The 15,546-nt window shown below is 36.0% G+C and overlaps 1 protein-coding gene across 3 annotated transcripts in view; it reads right to left on the bottom strand.

The window, feature by feature from the left end:
• kif13bb (kinesin family member 13Bb) overlaps positions 1-15,546 on the bottom strand; it is a 35,729-nt gene that overhangs the window by 5,739 nt on the left and 14,444 nt on the right. For 2 of the 3 annotated variants that reach the window (XM_058754895.1, XM_058754894.1), the window contains exons 19-38: positions 14,778-15,009; positions 14,535-14,697; positions 13,472-13,618; positions 12,487-12,636; positions 12,286-12,405; positions 11,242-11,409; positions 11,002-11,159; positions 9,914-10,046; positions 9,647-9,793; positions 9,136-9,165; positions 8,528-8,627; positions 8,259-8,385; positions 7,998-8,053; positions 7,131-7,249; positions 6,868-7,044; positions 6,691-6,783; positions 4,884-5,033; positions 4,700-4,777; positions 4,552-4,605; positions 896-992 (exon numbers count right to left, since the gene is read on the bottom strand). In XM_058754895.1, the coding sequence (XP_058610878.1) occupies positions 896-992; positions 4,552-4,605; positions 4,700-4,777; positions 4,884-5,033; positions 6,691-6,783; positions 6,868-7,044; positions 7,131-7,249; positions 7,998-8,053; positions 8,259-8,385; positions 8,528-8,627; positions 9,136-9,165; positions 9,647-9,793; positions 9,914-10,046; positions 11,002-11,159; positions 11,242-11,409; positions 12,286-12,405; positions 12,487-12,636; positions 13,472-13,618; positions 14,535-14,697; positions 14,778-15,009 (2,499 nt within the window). Of the gene's footprint in view, positions 1-850; positions 993-4,551; positions 4,606-4,699; positions 4,778-4,883; positions 5,034-6,690; positions 6,784-6,867; positions 7,045-7,130; positions 7,250-7,997; positions 8,054-8,258; positions 8,386-8,527; positions 8,628-9,135; positions 9,166-9,646; positions 9,794-9,913; positions 10,047-11,001; positions 11,160-11,241; positions 11,410-12,285; positions 12,406-12,486; positions 12,637-13,471; positions 13,619-14,534; positions 14,698-14,777; positions 15,010-15,546 lie in introns of all 3 variants that reach the window. The other variant, XM_058754893.1, reaches the window with a different exon arrangement.

Raw genomic sequence — 15,546 nt, forward strand, 5'->3', positions numbered from 1 at the left:
GGCCAGCAGGTCAAAGGTAACAGCAATCAGTTACAGCTTTCAACAACTTATCTGAAGAAAAGTGGTGCTTGGTGACAAGGTGCTAGAAATATGTGGCTGGTTGTTAGGGTGTTGCTAAGGTGTTCTGAGTATTATGTTACTTTGAAGTTGCAGTGATATTACGAGTGGTCGCTAAAGTGTTGCTAAGGTATTTTGAGTGTTTTATTTTTTTTCCAGTTTCAGTGGTATTATGAGTGGTTGCTAGGGTGTGGCTAAAGTGTTCCAAGTATTTTTAACAATGTATCTTTGTGGTTGCTGGGATGTTGCTAAGGTGTTCTGAGTGTTTTTACTATGTTGCTAAGGTGTTTTGAATTTTTGCTAGGGTGTTGCTATAGTATTCTGAGCATATTTATCATGTTGCTATATTGTTCTGAATTGTTGATAGGCAGTCGCTAAGGTGATCTCAGTGCTGTTATGTTGTTATGGTGTGCTGAATGGTTGCTAGGGTGTCACTGAGGTGTTCTGAGAATTTTGATAATGTTACTTTGAAGTTGCAGTTGTATTATGAGTGGTTGCTAGGGCATTTCTAAGGTGTTCCAAGTATTTTTAACAATGTCACTATGTGGCTATGTTTGTGCTCTAGAGTGTTGCTAAAGTGTTTTGAGTGTTTTTATCATGTTGCTATAGTGTTCTAAATTGTTGCTAGGGCGTTGCTAAGGTGCATTCATTGTTTTTATGTGGTTATAGTGTTTTGGATGGTTGCCAGGGTGTTGCTAAGGTGTTCTTAGCGTTTTTTTTGCTGTTGTCATGTTAGACAGCCAAACTCTGGAGTAAAGCCAAACTCCATCAGATAATGTAAACTCAGTCTTACCTGCGAAGGGAAAGGTGGACAGCAGAAGAGGATGAGGACAGTTACCTGGCTCTGAATTTTGGTTTTGTACCAACGCTGAGTGAGATGGACTCTTTGTGGCTGATGTTAGCACAGAAATCTCCTGCCGACTGTCCCAACCACTCTACAGAATGTCAAAGCACAGACAAGAAACCGTCAGTAAACAAGCTGAACATCTGGATGGACAGTAAATGAAAAGTGGCGCTCGCTGACGAGGGAACTAGAGAGTTTAGGTTGGTGCTGCTAAGGAGTTCTGAGTATTTTAGCTATGTTACTTTGCATTTGCAGTGGTATTATGAGTGGTTCCTAGGGCGTTGCTAAGGTGTTCCAAGTGTTTCTATCCTAAGGTGTTTTAAGCAATAAAATTAACCTGAAAATGAAAATGCAAACACTGTACAAATCCGAGTATACTGATGTTATGGAGTAATCCCAGTAATAAATCATCAGAGCTGGGTAGTAATTGATTACATCTAATCTGGATTATGTAATCAATTTCCAAAAATTAAGTACTTGTATATAGATTAAATTACATTTTAAAATACTTGTAATCAGACCACAGTAACATTTTAGCTTTGAAGTACAGTTGTTGCGACTGGAATTGAATGATCCTATTTTGTTAGCGCTGGTGTATCGGCCCCCTCATCTAGTTAAAGACTTTATAAATGAATTTACTGCTTTTATGGGTGATTGCATAAAGTATAACGATATTCTTCTGTTAGGTGATTTTAATATACATGTGTGCTGTCAGTCTAAACCTCTGGTAATGGAGTTTCTAAGTCTCGTTGATTCATTCAATATGGTTCAGTGGGTGAAAGATTCTACACATACAAACGGACATACTTTGGACTTGTTTTTTTCCTCATGGTTTTTCTATTACTGATGTTCAGGTTTTTGATACTTTGCTCTCAGATCATATGCCTGTATTATTTACGTTGCCTTTCTCTCAGTTAAGTTCAAGCATTACTCCTACTGTACAACTGACTCGTTCCTTTTCTTCCCACTTTTGTGATGACTTCTCAAACACCTTTAACAAGGTGTGCTTGTCTATGTCCCTGGAGTCAATTTTGCCTGACTTAGATGCTGAACAGCATCTTAGTCTGTTTAATACTGCCTGTTCAGAGGTTTTGAATACCATTGCTCCTCTTAAACCTAAGAAGTCTAAACCTAAATCTGAACCATGGTTCAATGATAACATCCACTCTCTGAGGCAAGCTTGTAGAAGAGCTGAACGAAAATGGAAAAAGGACAAATTGCAAATTTCATATGAAATGCTTAAAGACTGTTTTGATACTTTTCAGAAAGCAGTGAAATCCGCCAAGTCTAAGTATTTTTCTAATTTAATTGCAAAGAATCATCATAGCTCTAAAGCCTTATTTTCTGTTATAAATTCTGTGTTAAATCCTCCTGTAAATGTGATTTAAAATCCCTCAGTGTCATTATGTGAAGGTTTCTCAAGGTTTTTCTGTGATAAGATTACTACTCTTGAGATCTCAGTTGCAACCACTTGCTAATGTTTGCTAATGTTTCACCTGAATTTTGCTGCTCTTCAGCCATATGGAGTGATTTTGATCCAGTTTCTCTCCAGTCTCTCAAAGAAACTATCAACCATTTGAAACCTTCTTTTTGCTCTCATGATGTTCTCCCTCCACGTATTTTAAAACAAATTTTCGACTCGGTTGGCCCTAGTTTGGTGTCATTTCTGAATAAATGTCTAGTTTCGGGGACTATACCTGATAGCCTCAAAGAGTCTACTGTGACTCCTCTTCTTAAGAAACCTTCTCTTGATGCTAGTAATTTTAATAATATTCGACCCATCTCAAATCTTCCGTCACTCGAGAAAACTGTGTTTATTCAAATTCAGTCTTTCCTTAGTGCAAATCACATTTTTGAAACCTTCCAGTCTGGTTTTAAGCCTCTGCATAGCACAGAGTCTGCTTTATTACGGGTCCTTAATGATATTTTGTTGGCGACTGACTCTGGTGACTCTGTTATCCTAATTATGTTAGACTTAACCTCGGCTTTTGATACAGTTGATCATAAAACTCTTTTATCTCGACTAGAATATTTTGTGGGCATCCGGGGAACTGTTCTTTGCTGGTTCAAATCATATTTAACAAATAGAAGTTTCTCTGTTAGATTGGGCAATTTTTCATCGTTGCCTGCTAAACTCTCCTGTGGAGTGCCGCAGGGTTCTATTCTCGCTCCCATTCTTTTTTTCTTTGTATTTACTTCCTTTGGGCTCTATTTTCAGAAAACATGGTGTATCATTTCACTGCTATGCGGATGATACCCAAATTTATCTACCTCTGAAACGAAATAAACATGCTGCTCTGGAACCTCTTTTTGCATGCCTGGATGAAGTGAAAACGTGGTTCTCTCAAAATTTTCTATGTCTGAATGAATCAAAAACCGAGGTAATAGTCTTTGGCCCTAGTGAAAATTCAGGAAGCAGAAATATTGATCTGGACTACCTTGCTCCTTTTACTTCTTCCTGTATTAAGAACCTAGGTGTTTTCTGGGATCAGAATCTTAAATTGGATAAACAAATAAATGCGGTTATTAGTTCCTGTTTTTTCCAGCTACGTCTTCTCTCCAAAATTAAATCTTTTCTCTCTGTGAAAACTTTAGAGATTGCTATCCATGCGCTCATTACAACTCGCCTGGATTACTGCAACTCTCTCTATCTCTAAATCTTCCATTGCTCGTCTACAATTAGTACAAAATGCCGCTGCTAAATTCCTCAAAGGACACCGTAAATTTGATCACGTTACTCCAATTCTGAAATCGTTACATTGGTTACCTGTGCATCTCAGAATTGAGTTCAAAATTCTTCTCTATGTTTATAAATCTATAAATAATCTGGCACCGAGCTATCCATCTGATCAACTTCATCCATAAAATCCTACTCGAAATCTGAGGTATGGTGATCAAGGACTTCTCTCTGTCCCCAGATCACAGTTAAAGCATAGAGGGGATAGAGCCTTTGCGGTTGCTGGCCCTAGGCTGTGGAACAGCCTTCCAGTCTATATCAGATCGGCACAGTCTTTAACCGTTTTTAAATCATTTCTTAAAACCTATTTCTTTTGTTTGGCTTTTAATTCACTGTGAGTTTATGGTATGAATCTGTGGGTTATCCTGTGTTTTTATGTCTTTATCTGTTCAGCACTTTGGTCAGCCGTGCTTGCTGTTTTTAAATGTGCTATATAAATAAAGTAAACTTGAAACTTGATTTTCCCTATATACACACACACAATAGAAATAATTAATTCATAATTTATTGATTCTCCCTAATTCTTTTTTATCTTTTACATTTTCCTTTCTAAAATGCCAACATGATATGCAGGGTAAACAAAATGTCATTTTTGTACTTTTATGTTATTTTAAAATTATTTATTTTAATTGTACATTTTTATGACTGGTTAAGGTTAAAAGTAATCAAAGCAGTCTGATTATATTACCTAAAATATGTAATGTAATGGATTATGTTACTAACTGCAATTTTTGTAAGGTAATTTGGAATCAGTAACAGACTACAATTTGTAAGTAATCAGCTCTGTAAATCATTGCTTGTTATGAGCGGTTTCCCAAAACAATGGCATACTATGTATTTACCGAACCGAGACACAAACCAAACTATAGGAAATCTAAACTGTTACTCCACTATTTTAGGTGTGTTTTCTCACTTTATTGTCTTCTGAGTCTTGGCTGGTGGACAGATCTTTCCTGCTGCCAGAGAGCTGAAAAATAAACGGATTGTGTTTCATTTCTGGATTAGGTCTGAGCTGATTTAGATGATGCATTTTTGTTCAGGAGATGTTGTTTGTGTCTTACCCGGTGTACATTTGGTGAACTGAGGCAGCGTCTGGAAATCTTTCCTTTATCTGATAGATGTTCCCTCACCGAAACCTCCTGAATTCACAAAAAATACAAAGATGACATGTGTATACAGCAAAAAACAAAGCATTTATATTCTTATTTAGGCATATTTATAAAGCAGATAACATGTGTGTCAGACCTGTCTGAGACGGTCCAGCGTGAGGATGTTGTCTACTGCTAACACACTCCGCAGGTATTTCTCGATGGCGGCTTCACTGTCGGCTCCTGGGCTGTCGGTGCTGGCGGCCAGTCGGGCGAGCATCTCTCTGTCCTCAGAGCTCTGAATTTCCTGTCAACAAATGCACACACCTGCCTCTGTTACCTGTTTCTCACAGACATATGTACAGTGCCGTTGTTTAGTTTGCGGTCAGTACGATTTTTTTGAAAGAAATAATTAGTACTTCTATTCAGCAAGGATGCACTAAATTGATCAAAAGTGCCAGTAAAGCCATTTATAATGTTACAAAAGATTTTATTTCAAATAAATGCTATTCGTTAGAATTTTACATTCATCAAAGAACAGCGCTAGCCCGACGTCCCGGGGCTATTGCGTTTTCCAGTGGGGCTACAAAAATGTATCATTGCCCTGCCCGATGGGCTACTTTAAATACAGGGCTCCCGCAGGTCCTTAAAAACTCTCAATTCACTTGCATAAAATTTAAGGCCATAAAAAGTTGTAAATACGTTAAATAGTATAAGAAAAGTCTTAATTACAATTTCAAGAGGTCTTACATTTGGGGACGGAAAGACAACAATGGATACAGCTGGATTAAACTTCAAAAGGCAATGAATAAATATGAGCGCTGCATGTTTTAAAGTCAAAACGCGGCGCAGATATCTTTATGTGAATGTGTGTCTGAAGGGAACCATCTGTCCTCAGAAACGTTGACATTTTCATTTCATCTTGCCTATAAAATGCCTGATAAAGCAGTGTATCTGTGTGTGGTGCTGCTTTGTGTACAGCCGTTACCGGAGAAGCCGCTATATTTGCTCCTAAAGCGCCACCTCGTGGCAGAGAGTGAATTTGCATTTTCAGTGTGCCTATCTTATGTTCAGATCAACGCGAAAATCGACCCATGTTTTTATGCAGCAGAGTTGTAAATGTGAAAAGTTAATGTGCCTTTATTAAGACAGTAATATTAATGTTTTAAATTAATATAATAATATGTTTGACTTGTCCCTTTTCATAAAAATGGTTTAAAAGCTGAAATGCCATTTTATAAGATTTTTTTTTGTGTGTGAAAACTTCTAAACTGTAAATTGTCATTTTATGGCATAAAATGTTACCCAGACGTTGTCCAACCCCACTCATACAGTGCTCATTTTACTTGTGCAGCTCTTAAAAAGGTTCATAAATTGCCTTAGATTTTTAAAAATTCTGCAGATTCCCTGTAAATAGTGAAATCAAATTATTTCATTGGTATTTGTATATTGAAAATATTTTTGATTGACATTTAGACTTATCTGATTTTCTATATAAAAAAAAAATGGCCTTTTTTATTTGGGCTAATTAAATGAATTTTCGGGCTACCAAAATCTGAAGAGTACCTGCCCGAAGGGCTACCAAGGATTTTGAAATTTTGCGAGCCCTGAAGAATCAACATTGATGACAGTAAGAAATGTTTCTTGAGCAGCAAATCAGCATATTAGAATGATCCTGTGACACTGAAGAAATGATGCTAAAAGTGCTTTACAATATATTCAAATGGAAAACATTTTAAATTGCAATAATTTCACAATATTACTGTTTTTATCAAATTTTTCACAAATAAATGCAGTCTTGATGAGCATAAGAGACTTCTTTCATGAACATTAAAAAAAATCTAACAGACCTCAAACTTCTGAACAATAATGTATAGTATATATTAAAAAAAATTATAATAATAATCACATTGCAACTCATTACATTGCTTAAACAAGAAATGATCATATTGCTCTTCACGTACCCCTGGGATATTTGATACGATCTCAAACGTGACTCCACAGCCGTGAATTGAGCTGCGGTGAGACATTCTCCTCAGCAGACTTTGAGCAAAACCCTGCAGGAAGATATCCGATCAATAAAAGAGCACTCAAAAAAAAAAAAAAAAAAAAAAAACAAAAATAACCTCAGTCAGTCACACCTGTCGTCCGGTGAGGTTCACACAGATGCGCTTGCGCAGGACCAGCTGCATTTGTGCGGGATGACTGAGCAGAACCACGGTGCGGATGGTGAGGTAAATCCTGTGATCCGGCCCTGTCGCTCGATTCAGCTCAGGACTATCATGAATGGTGCAGTCCCATGATGCCTCTGCCTTCACCTGTGAGCGGAGAGACAACTTCATGTAATGTGGAATATCATGGTGCCATTATCTTTTTTCACTGAGAAGCAAAAGTGTCTCCTCACCTCATTCTCGCAGTGTTTGACTATCTGTAAGTCCATGAAATCATCTTTAACTTCTCTGTTGAGCTCAGCATCTAGACCTCCAGCTAGAGGAGTGGACATATGATCATGGAAGTCATCAGCTGTAGACAGACAGAAGAGGAATGTTGATCAGAATATAATTCATACAACAAGGATTTTATATATATATATATATATATATAAAATCCTTGTTGTATGAATCCTTGTTAATGAAAATGACAAAAGCATAAGAAAATTACTAAAACTTAAACAAAAATAATAATATAAAAATAAAAGCCAATTCAAAATATTAACAAAAACAAAATGGGATATAATACTAAAATAAAACGCCTTTAAACAAATCAAAACTCAACATGCTAACAAATGTTCTTAAGGCTGAAATAAAATAAAACTGAAATACATGAAAATTACAAAAATAGAAATGCTACCTTGGCAAAAAAAAAAAAAAAAAAAAGCCTTAATACTAAATAGTGTAATAAAAAAAATAATAAAAAATAAAAATAAATAAAAACGCAAAAAGTAGATGATAAAATTATGAAAAAAAACAAAACAAACGGGTAAGAATACAAAAATACCGGTTTAAAACTAATTTTAAATTAAATTATAATGTTTATTCACTTTACATTTTCATTACTTTGATATTGTGTGTTGTACATTTTATACATATTAGATTGTGTTAGCATCTCGAAATTAAATTCAACTGGAAAACAATTGTGAGTCAGGTTCATGTTCCAAATCATTCACTTATGAGGCCTATTTCAGTTGTGATGCTCCCTTAGTGGGCAGCTGCCTATGTAGGGAGTGTAAACATCCAGGCAGCGCAGGATTTAGAACACGGTAAATATTTACCGCTGAGGTCCAGGAAGATGACTGGGATGTGCGTCTCCATTCCTGGCACAGGAGCCCTGCAGGAACAGGAGCCAGACAGTGAAAATAAGGTTCATGAGAGGAATTCACTAAACTGAATTAACCAAAGAGCACAAAACAATCAGATTTTTGGATTTTGTTCTTGCATTTGAATTTAACGAGTTAGATAAAGGTAGTCCTATGATTGTTTTAAAGCAAATAACATTGTGCAAATAAAATATGAACAAATACACTGCCACACACCACTCTGCCGGGGCTCCTGGGATCCCGCTGCCAGCAGAGGGCACCAGTACAGAGTTTCTCTCCTCCGTTAGCGTCAGACGACACTCCAGCAGCTGCGACTCGCTCTCCACATCCTCTTCTGACTTATCTACATGAGCCAGAGGAAAGCCAGCAGCCGTCAAACACTTTTCTCTCATTTTCACAAAAGATGTTCCTTCGATATATTCCACTGAAACGCATTTGATTTCTAGCAACCCATAAGCATGCAGTTCATCTACATCTCATCTTACCGGGCTTGCCAACAAGTTTCTGGAGACGCTGGTCCAGATATTCCTGTCGTTCAGTTAGAGCCGTGAGCCACCGAGCTCTCAGTCTCTCCAGATCAACCTCCTACACGTACAAACATGCAGAAGATACTGCTTTATATATATATATATATATATATATATATAAAGCACACAGTAAAGCTCATATCTACACTAATATACTGTGCATTTATTTGATGAAAAAACAGTAATATTGTGAACAGTTAAAAACAGTTGTGCTGAAACCATTGTACATTTGATTTTTTTAGGATTATTTGATAATTAGAAAGTTCAAAAGAACAGCATTTACTTGGAATGGAAATCTTTTTAGAAACAACATAAATGTCTTTACTGTCACTTCTGACCAAATTAATGCATTTTTGCTAAATAAAACTATTTAAAAATAACTGTCGTGTATATAAATAGAATCATTCAGAAATGTGATCGACATATGAACATCCATATTTTCATATTTACATCTCAATTCCTACTCAATATTCAGCAGCTTGTCCCACCGTAATGAACGACAACGACAACCACAGACATATATAGACATCATTCACCAATTTAAAAAAAGCCTGAAAAGTTATTACCTGATAACTGTCCACATCTTTATCTCCCACCTTCAAAAATAAGACAAAAAGAAGCTGAGTCCAGACCTGTGGATCTGCTAATAGAGCTCGTTAACAAACACACTCACCAGTCTCACTAATACTCGCATACCATGTGTGAGAAAAGTTTACACTGGATTCATCAGGAATTCAAGCATGTGCCTTTTACCCTCATTCAGATGTTAATCAATATATAGTATAATATAGAAGCATGTGCCAGCAGTAAGTAATTAGCATAAGACACACCCAAACATCTCCATATAAGGGCCTCAGCACATCCTTACTTACTGTCACTACATTTCTATATTAAATGTATACATAAAAATCATTTTAGCTTAATGCATTTCATGTTTTTTGAGGTTACCTGTGTTTTTAGTGTACGTCTGGTTTGAGCTGGTTCTAAAGTTTCTTAAAATTAGCATAACATTGAATCAACATTTATGTGCGAAAATGTTTAGTGAATGAGACTTCAAATTAAAGATGAGTTTTTCACCCTCTGGGTCTCTGTGCTTTTCCCAGTTCGAGTCTGATGGACCTCCACATTGCCGATGGAGACGTTGAGCACAGACTCGGTGATCAGAGGCATGGTGCCGGAGTCCTGGACCGAACGCACCTCCACCTGAACACGCCTGGACTGACCCTGTCTCACACACACACAGTCAAGTCATGAGCTGCATCGAAGAAAAATCAGATCTTCTACAGAAAAATAGGTCAAGATTAAGTTTTACACCTCTTTACTATCATTAATGTCCACACAGACCTGTTTGAGCTGAAAGATTCCTCCTGCACAGACGTCCTTAGCTGACTGAACCTCCACCGGCACAAACTCTCCAGCATCATTCAGCTCCAGGATCTGAACCCAGAGCTCCAGCCTGCGGGTCACTTCACTCCACCTGCACGCACACACACACAGACAGACACACACACAGACAGACAGACACACACAGACAGACACACAATAAAGCAGAAAAGAAACTTCACTTATACAAAATGAGTCAAAAACACAATTACAACTGTTTTTGGTGCACCCTAATTCAAGTATTCCCAAACCCCAGCTTTTTTGGCAACCAAACCGTTCCGAGCTAAAATATTTACTTGAAGTACTCTCTGACATTTTAAAATAATATTTAAATAATTTAACAACACATTCACATCTTCATTGTTCTCTGATGTTGGCTATGATCACATGACATGCAGGTAATCAAATCTTATTTATTAATATTTTACTAAAGTATTTTAGTTTTTTTTTTCAATTTTTTTTAATTAAAATTATTTTACAATGATTTTTAAATTTTTAAAAGTTTAATTTTGATTGCTTTAAAATTCAAATGACTTTAAAATTATTTCTTAAATGTCAAAATGTCAGTTTTATGGTCACATGATTTGCAGGTAAACAAATTAAATATTTTAATTAATTTATTTTATTTTTTTAAAGATTAAAATTATTAATTTATATTTTACATTAATGGTTGATGGTCACTTGACATTCAGGTAAAGAAATAAAATATATTTATTCATATTTTTCTAAAGTATTTTATTGTTTTATTTTGAGTATTTTTATTTATTTTTTTTAAATAAAATTATTTATTAATTTTACATTAAATATTGATTGATGGCCAAATAACATGCAGGTAAATTAATAAAATATTTTATTTATATTTATTAATATTTTACGCAAATATTTTAGTTTTGTTTCAACAGTTTTAAAATTATTAAATGAATAATTGTACTTTTTTATTATTACTGAAAAGCTTATGATTTAATTAATTATTTACCACAATCATCTGAACATTGACTAAATTTAGCTCTGTCTGTTTAAGAAGGATAGTCTAATAAACGCAGCTGTACCTCTCTCTGAGAGAGCGAGTCTTTGCCTGAATCACGCCCAGGTCCCAGAGAGCCAGGTTCCTGCGCGGATTTGCCTGTTTGTGACCATAAACCTCAACCGCCACAGCGCCCTCCATCAGAAAATCCAGAAAGTCTTCGGTTACGGCCACTTCTAGAGTCTACAGATGCAGAAAGACACACATGATGACCAACAACCGGCACAAATGCAAAGTTTTACTCCATGCAAGTCAGTGTTTTCACCTTGCAGTTGTCAAACATCACCAGACTCTGCGGCTCTCTGCTGCTGGGGGCCGTCAGACCCACTTCAGGGGCGATAAACACGAGTTCCTGCTGCTCCCAGAAATGATACTGACAGAAAACGAAGTTTGAGAGGTGCAGAGGCAATCCTGTCGCCTGCGACACCTTGATCTGGAAATAAACCCACAGAAAACCTTCATGTCCTACACTCAACTACAGCTCAGATCTACAGAAATGTGTGACCTGTGCTGGCAAAATGAGTCGGAATGAGCAAATTTTCAAAAATGGGTTATTTATTTTTTTTTCACATTCTCCCATAAAATACCTTCAAAATAATATATGACTTGTTGGAATTGGACAAAAAAAAATGAGTGAGCTACAGCCGTTTGAAGGCGATAGAGTCAGCAAAGTTCAAGTTTTCTGAAGATTCCAAAGCATAAAATCACCAAGCAACGTTGCATATTTTCCTCCAATCCTTTTCTTAATAATAGTTCATATATTATTAATCGCAATATAGCTATTTTTTCTTTTATTTTATCTTAGTTATTAAAAATAAGAACAAAGACGCAAATAAACAGTAGTTTAATCAAGAGCAGCAAGTGATTCTGTCTTTTCTTTTAATGTTTGATTAACATTGAGACAGATCTATATTAAGACCTGCTGCAATGCATGGATATAATATAATGTTACACATCAGATTTTTCCCCAACCATTAACTAAACGTTCATGTAAGACATAACAGATTATTTTTGTGTGACTCTCGCCAAGACATATTTCGCAATCATGTACTTTATAAGGAGATCACACGTCTTATGAAGTCGTTGTCCAGAAGTCCTCTCAGAAACTTACAAATAAACGTCATTTTAGATGTTTAATTACTAGCTGGAGCATTGGGATCGTTAGAAGAGGGCTTAATGAACTCATTTTTGTGAGATTTTTCACTTCTTTTGCCTGTAGCTCCAAATTTGCCCGAGCGCATACCGACTCATTTGACCAGCACGGGTCACATATTGCATGTTAGATTGGAGATGTCCTGTTTTATCTGACCATGCAGGTGAGTTTGCGTTCTTGCGTCTCGCCGTCGGGACTGATCTCAGAGCCTCCCGTCTCATGCTCCTCTAGTTCTCCGCTCAGACGCTCGACTTCCACGTGAAGCCGACCCGCCACCTGAAAACACACAAAACCAGTGGCAATCAGTCAATGCCTTGCACTCTTTCTAATTGTTATAACCAGTCTGTTTGCGCACACCTCCCCCTTCTGGTTGATGATAGGAACTGCATACTGCAGCTTGACTTCATACAGCAGACAGGACAGGAAGACGTTGGCCACACCGATCAGACTGTGATTCTCCTGCTCGTCGAAGAACGGATCGGCACGCTTGAAGTAGGAACGCATGGCCTGAGCACAGACAACGAGGATGCATACTTCATTTATGATGCTCATCAAAACCTTGTTTACGGCGGAACAAACATTGACTTGTTCAGTACATTTCCTTTAAGTCACATCATGCTAGTTCAGGAATTCCCCATTTATTTATTTTTTTGGCCTAAAATATATACTTGCACACAGGTAAAAATCCAAATATTTTATTTATATTTATTAATGCATATTAATAAAATATTTTAGTGTTATTTAGTGATATTTTAATTGTTTTAAAATTTAAAAATGTTTTGAAATTGTTTAAAATAAAATATTGTTAAATATTAGTGTTATATTTTGATTGTTTTAAAATGTATTTTAAAATAACTATTATTTACATATTTAATGGTTAGATTAATATCTCCATTAAAACAACATAAAATTCACCAAAATGGATGGACAATTATATATAAAGTTATTTTAGCATTATTATGAGTTATATTTGGTAGTTGATTTTACTAATTATTTTATATAATAAATTATACTTGGTTTCCTTAGCCTCATATTAATTGAGAGACTTGCATATTTTATTTAAATGTAACTATTTTTTAATAATAGTATACTTGCAGCCTCAGATATATTTGTACTTAAAATTAAGGAAAAAAAAGTTTATAAAATTCTAATAAATTAATAAAGGTCAAATAAATATGTACTGAATAATCTGCTATTAAAAATATTGACAATAATAAAAACAATCAATGTTAATTTACATAATAATATATACTATATTAATAACTCCAAAATATCATTGTCAATGAATGTGTAGCATGGTCAAATCTGATAATGTAGGACGTTGTCATGTGATTTGACATACAGGGTTGTCCTCGTCATAGTCTTTCCACTCCTGGTAGAGCTCTCTCATGTCCACCAGCCGGTTCTCCATCTTCTCCACGGACCAGATCTGCTTGCCTTTGCTCTTCCTCCTCACCTCCACCGCCGGCTCGCTCAGAACAGTGTCCCGCTGCGGTCAGGAAACATCAGTCTTTATTAAAGCAGCATTTTCACCCGACCCACAATGCAACACATTCCTCTAGTAGTACATACTGTAATGAAGATGGAACGTTCAAATCATTTCCTTTCAATGGTTTGTTTAAATGAACCACTTTCAATGTCTGAATTTCTATAACTGGTCAAGTTTATAGAAACTACACTAACGGAACAATTTCTGAGTGATGAAATGTTTTAGAAATAACGATCATTTAAAAAAAAAACAGTTCAAAAGTTTGAGATTTTATTTCATTTTAAAGCCTCTTCTGCTCACCAAGGCTACATTTATTTGATTAAAATGACAGTAAAAACATATTATTTAAAATAGCTGTTTTCTGTTTGAATATATTTTAAAATGTAATGTATTCCTGTGATGCAATTTTCAGCATCATTACTCCAGTCTTCAGTGTCACATGATCCTTCAGAAATCATTCTAATATGCTGATTTGCTGATTTTTTATTTCTTGATATTATCCATGTTGTGTTGATTCATATTTTTGTGCAAACTGATACATTTTTTTCAGGAATCTTTGATGAATAGAAAGTTCAAAAGAACAGAACAGAATCTTTTGTAACATTATAAAAGTCTTCTCTGACACTTTTGATCAATTTAATGCATCCTTGCTTAATAAAAGCATGAATCTCTCTCCAAAAAAAATCTTTTGACTTTTGAAGGGTAGTGTATATGTCTTAAAATATTGTATTCAAATATTAAAGTTTCCAAAGGATGACTTACGAATCCTTGTTTGCTGTCTGAATCATTTAAATGAACCATTCATCTGGAAAGATTCACAAATATGACACTATAAACCTACAACATTAATGTTAAAAATATAACTGGATGAATCCTTCAACAGTCAGTCACACGCACGCACAGAGCGTCTCCTGACCTTGCGGTTGGCATTGAGGTTTGCAGCCGGTATCTGCAGTGTGACATTATATTCGGTTTTCTTGTTGAGCTCTTCAGCGATGAATCCAGCCTCCTGAACCATCAGATTGGCCTTCACGATCTGCTCTTTGAGCTTTCGCAGACTTCGATTCATCAAAACCTCTCTGAAACCACAGAAACATGAGATTTCGCACAAACACACACTAAATACTTCCTGTGGTTTGTAATATAACCCAGCATGCACCTCTCCTCACTCCACTGGCGCAGTCGGCTCTGAGAGGAGAGCAGGCTGGCGTTGAGCTGCTCGTTGCTGCGGTGGTGCTGCGGATGAGAGCCCTGCGTCTGCAGCTCTGTCGACAGACGTTTGCGCAGCTGCTGCAGCTCCTGCTCGTACATCAGCCGCTGTCGCTCCAGAGCCGAGCGCTTCTCCTCCTCATGCCTGCGCTCCAGAGAGTGAAGCACCGACTGCAGCGGGTCTGAGACACAGACACACATTTCACTGATAACAAATTCAATGAATAAGAAGTAGTATATACTTTTCCGTGCTATATTTGATTTCAAATAGACTGTATTAAGTTCCCATCTAAAGCTGTTGTCATTTATATATTGTTGTTTTTTTCAATTATTATTTTTCCTCTTCTTGTGCAGTAACATAATATTCCCTGCACCATGTACATGCTTTGTAAGAAAGAGTTGGATAATAAAAAAGCAACGAAGAAAAATGGTCAAAATGCACACACATTTCATTAAAAAATTTTCAAATAAATATTTTTAAATAAATATATAATAAAGCTTTTAGTGTCAACTTGTCATGCATCCATATAAGATTAAACAAAATCCATATAATAAGATTAAATATATAATTTGATTACTTTTACTTTACAAATAAATACAAATTACATCACACACACACACACATCTATATAGATGAAAGTGCTGAGTGTTAAATGTTTAAATGCCTGAAAGAAAACAAACAAACAAACAAAAACAACAACACATTTTCCATTACATAA

This window comes from Onychostoma macrolepis, chromosome 20 (assembly GCF_012432095.1).
Source record: "Onychostoma macrolepis isolate SWU-2019 chromosome 20, ASM1243209v1, whole genome shotgun sequence".
NCBI classification, from domain to species: Eukaryota; Metazoa; Chordata; class Actinopteri; order Cypriniformes; family Cyprinidae; genus Onychostoma; species Onychostoma macrolepis.